At 46.5% G+C, this 6485-nt stretch overlaps 1 protein-coding gene across 1 annotated transcript in view; it reads left to right on the top strand.

Moving 5' to 3' along the window:
- Window positions 1–46: 46 nt before the first annotated feature.
- Window positions 47–6485, top strand: part of TXNDC17 (thioredoxin domain containing 17) — a 28379-nt gene continuing 21940 nt past the window's right edge. The window contains exons 1-2 of the mRNA XM_088477823.1: window positions 47–497; window positions 5186–5267. Coding sequence (XP_088333949.1) covers window positions 353–497; window positions 5186–5267 — 227 coding nt within the window. The 5' untranslated portion in view covers window positions 47–352. The remainder of the gene's footprint in view (window positions 498–5185; window positions 5268–6485) is intronic.

Raw genomic sequence — 6485 nt, 5'->3', positions numbered from 1 at the left:
AGCCGTACCTAGAAGTGAAGTGACGTGAGTGAGGGCGGAAGTGAAGATTTATGCCCACACTTTCCTCAAAAATAAGAAAGTTGGCCCCTTGCGGGCTCGGTTCGCTCGCCACGCTGCGGGCACGGTGGCTCGCTTCGTTCGCCACAAGAATATATCCCCCCTCTATGCCCCCTTGGATGGTAGGGAATGACGTTGGACACTGGCAGATGACGTCATCGTACATCTACGGAAGGGGAAGAGACTTCCCCCAGAGGCGGTGCAGCATTGGTCAGGTCACGTGTGTGGTGTATAATACAGAGCTTCATCATCATTATCTCAGTCAGTGCTAGCAGTGCTGTGCAGATCAGCTGTCATGCCGGGCTACACTGAGGTGAAGGTGCATGGCTACCAGGAGTACTGCCAGGAGCTGGACAAGCACAAGGGGCGGCTGATATTTGCTTTGTTTTGTGGTGATAAGAATGAAAAGGGGGAGAGCTGGTGCCCAGACTGCGTTAAAGGTACTGTACCTTGTACCCCTAAAGTGCCAGCCCTCTTGGTGTGTAGGCACTTCCAAATATTTATGCTACCACTAAGCATGGCATTTGTCAGTTCTATGTGCCTGGGCAGACTAACAAGAGCACCACAATCATCTTTAAAAGTTAGCTCCTGGGCAGCACAGACGGTGTAATGGTTAGCGTTACTGTCTCACAGCAATGAGGTCATGGGTTCAATTCCCACCATGGCCCTAACTGTGTGGAGTTTGTATATTCTCCCTGTGCTTGTGTGGGTTTCCTCCGGGTACTCCGGTTTCCTCCCACACTCCAAAAATATACTGGTAGGTTAATTGGCTACCCTCAAAATTGACCATAAGTGTGTATGTGTGTGAGCATGTGTTAGGGAATATAGATTGTAAGCTCCACTGGGGCAGGGACAGATGTGAATGGCCAAAATATTCTCTCTGTAAAGCGCTGCGGAATATGTGTGCGCTATATAAATAATTGGTAATAATAATAATATATACCCTGGCTGGCATGAGTAAGCATTACATACCATTTCTTCTAGCCATTCTGCCCACTCATTGGTTTACTGCTTGAGAGGGCACAATATTTACTAAACTCTGTAATAGGATTTATTTGGGGGTAAAGTTCGGCTTCCCCACGTGGGATAAATGACCGGTGTCTATATCTAGATGCCACTCATTTTCCCGACGCCGGGTGACAGGCGCCCGGCATCCCGATCGAGCGGATGCCGGGTGCCGCGGGGGGGGGGGCAGGGTTAGGTTTAGGGCACCCGGAGGGGACTTAGGGTTAGGCACCCCCCGGGAGGGTTAGGCTAGGGGGAGGTAGGGTTAGGCACTCCTGGGGGGGACTTAGGGTTAGGCACCCCCCTGGGGGACTTAGGTTTAGGCAGTGGGGAAGGGGGAGGATTAGGGTTAGGCACAGGGGGGGAGGTTAGGGTTAGGCACCCCTAAGGAGGGTTAGGTTAGATTAGAGAATACTTACCTTACCACGATCGGGATTTCCAGCGCTGTCGGGCTTTCGCTGCCGGGCTCTGCTGTTTTTGTCGGGCTGCTGGGATTCGAACTCTCGGCCATGCGGCAAGCCAGGATATCATACCGATTCCTAAAGTGCTTGTTCCTCTGAATCATATTGCATTAAGGCCCCCATACATCAGCAATTAATTGTGCAATTTGCAATCGATTGTGTATAAAAACCTTTCCCATTTTCAATCGATTGTGGCAAATCTGCCATCGATTGAAAAAGGAAAGATTTTTATACACAATCGATTGCAAATTGCTACAATAAATTGCTGATGTATGGGGGCCTTTATGCTGGCCATACACCTACACGACCAGCATAAGATCAGATTCATCATACGATTTCCCTACGATTCCCCGGCAGTCCCGGCAGCATGTTTTGTTGTTTTTCTTAGCACACGATCTGTCCTAAGATCGATCCTGTGTCTCACAGGCTCCTAAGGGAAACAGTCATTGAAATTACTTGAATTTACACACGATGGATCACATGAACAAAATAAACGGCACGATCTGCACACGATACGATGGACAAGATGTGCTGCACATCTGATCATAAGATCCGATTTATAGGAGCTGCGGGAGCGCACATCGGATCTTATCTTACTAAAATAATACACAATTTTCACAAGATCCATCTTATGATTCATCGAAAATCGTGCAATCGGCCCGAAATCGTGCAGGTTTATGTGCAGCTTAAGTTGTGTGATATTGCAGAGTCGAAAAGCCTTGCTTGCTTGTTGAATTTGTGTGTTAAAGGAAGGTTTGCTTGTTATTTATGTGCTACTGAAAGTTTGTAGTACAGTACATGTTATTACTTATGGTTACACAATAAAGGGTCTATTTATTAAGAACCCACCGGGAATGTGATTTTCTGAGCAACTGAGCGATACAGATCACAGTCAGCACCCGCCAGGGGATGCAGTCATGTGACCGGCGGCCCCGACGGCAGAATACCGGCTAGGGATTATTGATCGGCATCAAAATAGCACCAGAAAGAGCAGTATCACAGCTTGCCAGGCTGTTACGTGTCATGGAGCGCATATGGGAGCCAGTTTAGAGTCCTGCATGCACAGTGGAAATTGAAGCCCCACTTGTGCTTTAAAAGGAATAAAAGTTAAACATAGAAAAAATACATTTTATATTTAAAAAAAAAAAAATTGGTTTCTTTTAATAATAAAGCATTTTTTGTCTGTGGACACCCCTAGGTAATACCATTCTGAGATGGAGTTCACAATCGAAAAACAGCTGAGTACATGTGCCAACACTATCCATAATAAATTGCCGATTGCCCTGGGGGAGGTTTATCGCTTCCCTTTGACAAACAAGCATGAGCCATATTTGGAAGGTTTTCACTAGATGTAGGGCTTTGTGGCTTTGATGTATAGATCCATAAATATCCCAGTGTAGCGAATAGTCAGGGCCGGCACAAGCCTAATATTTTGGTAAGCGGATTTAGATTTTGGTGCCCCCTGGTGAAATAATCCCACATATTTTAGTGTATGAAATATCAGGAGTACATGTAATAATGTAACAATTACAAAAGGGAATCTGTAAATCAAAAAACCATCTTTATATACATATGGTTAACTTATAATATAATACTGTACTCAGTGGCGTCACTAGGGTTGGTGTAACCGAGTGCAGTAACTCATGGTGTCACCCCACAAGGACCTTCTTCTGCATCAGACCATACTGATTCCTTAGTAATAATAAACAATGGTCCCAACAGGGGAAAAAAAACACACACATTAACCCCCACTGTGGGGGGCCACACATGACAAATAAAAAAACACATACACAGGCCACAACATGAAGAGAACCAAAAAAAAATATAGGACCCCACAGGAAAATAATAAAACACATAGGCTCTGCATGAAAAAAAAAACTCATTAGCCCCCACATGAAAATGTATGAAGTCCTTATACAGCAGGACCACCCTGGGTGCTAAGCTACAATTATATCCAAAGATACATATTCAGGGAGAGGTTGACAGCATTTGGTGACAGTGAGAGGTAAAGGGTGACAGAACTGGGTGATAGGGAGAGGGTGACAGCAGTGGGTTACAACAAGGAGCGTGTGACGGAGAGGGCGAGGACGACAGGAAGAGGGTGACAGGGATAGGGTGACAGCAAGGAGAGGGTGAGAGGGAGACGGCGACAGCAGTGGGTGACTAGAGGAAGAGGGTTACGGCACTGGGTGATAGCACTGGGTGATGGGGAGAGGGTGACTGGGAGAGGATGACGACAGGGAGAAAGTAATAGCACTTGGTGACAGGGAGAGGGTGACGGCACTTGGTGACAGGGAGAGGGTGATAGCACTGGGTGACAGGGAGAGGATGATAGCACTGGGTGACAGGGAGAGTTCGACTAATGTACAGTATTTCAATTTTCATACCTAGGCCCAGAACTGCAGCGCATGGATGGTAGCTCCTCCTTGGACTTAACGCCGGGGACGGTCACGAAATTGTGACATCAGATCCCCGGCGCCGAAGCACAGCCTTCAGAGAGAGAGAGAGATGGGGAACATAACGTGGAAAGGGGAGGAGCTGAGTACAGGGAGAGTGTGGCCCCCTCCAGCCGGGCACAGTCGGACTCCAGTAAGCCAGGCTGTCACTCTGGGGGGAGGAGCTGAGGAAAGGGTAGGACAAGAGAGAGTGGTCCCTCCTCCCCCTCCAGCCATGCCTGTACCGTCAATCACAGACAGTGTTCAGGCTGCAGCACGAGCGGCGGGCAGCGCGGCGGCATACAACAGAAGTAGTCAGTGTGACTTATTGTAATGCCGGCTGCTGTGGGGAGGCATTGGCGGTACTCGGGTGTTGGCGCCGTGCGTGGTTGCGTACCTGGCATATTGGGCCGGCCAGCCCTGCGAATAGTCTGACAACCTAACTAAGATGTAAATCATAAACTGCAGAAATTCTTATGGTTGGTTCTTGGAAAATGTGTCAAAATTCCTTAAGCTAGCCAAGCACACATCTAATTAATCATTGGAGGAATGTAATTGCTGACATTAGTTTTATTTATGTTTTTGGCTACCATTATCATAAGTTGCTGTACTGTCACTTCTCGAACAAGTCCAACCTTAAAACCATAGAAGTAGATTTATAGGGGGCAGTTCAATTAGCGGCTTGGCCACAACATGCCACTGCGTATGGCACATATTGGCCAGCAACAGCGCTAGTTTTTTCTCACACTCCATAGAGCTGCACAGGTAAACAAGCGATGTCCCGAGGCCGTCAGCCAAGCTGAGGTGCCAACCTAATGGAGACTACCTCTCCATTTTAAGCCTTGTTCCTATTAAAATGCATTCTGGAGTTAATCCCAAATAGCAAAGGCTTGTGCCCCTCTTCTAACTATTTGCAAGCCTTTATTTACCTTTGGTCCTAGATCATTGTGTCGACACCATAACTTCTGGCTCGGAGGTGCCAAGATCACCAGGGGGTCCATGGAAGAAGTAATGCATAGATTGTGCCCCAAACAAGGCCATGCCCCCTTTTCGGCATAGGGTAGCATACCTCTATTTTAAGTGATCAGCTCATGATTGGCTACGAATTAAACTTCATAATGTATACTAGCATGGTACTTTATACTCAATTTGCAGCTTAAAGCTTGTGTTATTGAAATCCTTAAGCGTTAAATGTTGTTGTGTTTTTTTTTGTTTTTTTTTCCTTAGCTGAGCCGATTGTCCGTGGGCAGCTGACCCATCTTCCCGAGGGGTCAATCTTTATATACTGTCTGGTGGGAGAAAGAGCAGTGTAAGGTTTTTTTTTTTGTTTTGTTTTTTTGTGTGTTGCTGAGGTTTTCTTTTTTTCTGTGGGAAGGGGAGATGTTTCCGAGATCTCACCATATTTAACATTAGGTTTTGTTGGTCAGATAATCATACGTTTTAGTATACTGTGATTTAACTGATGGGGTAATGTGTGATATATGTGTATTACATATATTATATACAATACATACAGTACATATATTAATGAATTACACACTTCCACGTGTGCATACAGAAAGCGGCAACACTCAGGAATAATAGCTTGCATACACACTGCTGCTGTATCCAACGATTCAGTGCTTTACTGGCACTTTGAGTGCATTTTACTATTATATATCCATGATCACACCGTTATGAGAACGCCGTAGACAGATTTGTGGTGCACACAGATGATGTCAGCAGCAGAAATCTTGCTGTGACTATAATTAGTGCGAAGTACAAACATAAATAAGCAGGTGTAAGGAGTACACAGTGTAATATTGACAGCACAAACAGATAAGTTAAACATAGCTTAACTGCTTTCCTGAATACACATCATACTTTAGGGGCACCATAATGGTAAACTGTAAGTTTAAAGGGAAACAAAACGTGTATATAATCTTTTTATTGAATAAACAAAGAAAAAATATATATTTTACGTAAATCACAGAGTGCCGCATAATATGGCTAATCTTGTTACATAAAGTCAAATTCTGGGCCTGATTCAGACCCAGTCGCAAGCGCTGTGCGCTCGCAACCGGGTCGATGGTGCACATGTGCGAGACCCGGATAGCAACGGGCGCTCCGGGTCTCGCAACAAAGGGGGCGAGCTGTCGATGTTGAGTGACAGCTCGCCCCCTTTGGTGGGCGGGCCGTGGGAGTGGCTGGCCAAACGGAGGCGTTCGGATGTGAATGCCTGCCGTTGGGTGGGCGGCCCCACTGACATCACGAGTGATGTCAGTGGAGAGATTTTGTTTCTCTGGGGCTTGCGGCCACGAGACCCTACCACAAGGGTCTCGTCGCAAGCCCGATGGTCTTGACCATCGCGACCATCAACCCGGCCGCTCGTTATAGCTGTGGGAGGTCACCCACAGCTATACGAGCGGCCAGGAGACCGCTCCAAAAAAAAACGCCCTGATTCAGAGCGTCCGGCTCTGAATCAGGGCTTCTGTACAGTAATCAATTCACTCAGACAACTGGTTGTAACTACATTACTATATATATT

Source organism: Taudactylus pleione, unplaced genomic scaffold, assembly GCF_031769625.1.
Source record: "Taudactylus pleione unplaced genomic scaffold, aTauple2 ptg000203l, whole genome shotgun sequence".
NCBI classification, from domain to species: domain Eukaryota; kingdom Metazoa; phylum Chordata; class Amphibia; order Anura; family Myobatrachidae; genus Taudactylus; species Taudactylus pleione.
Note: the sequence above shows the minus strand (reverse complement) of the source record. Positions and strands in the feature narration are given on the sequence as shown.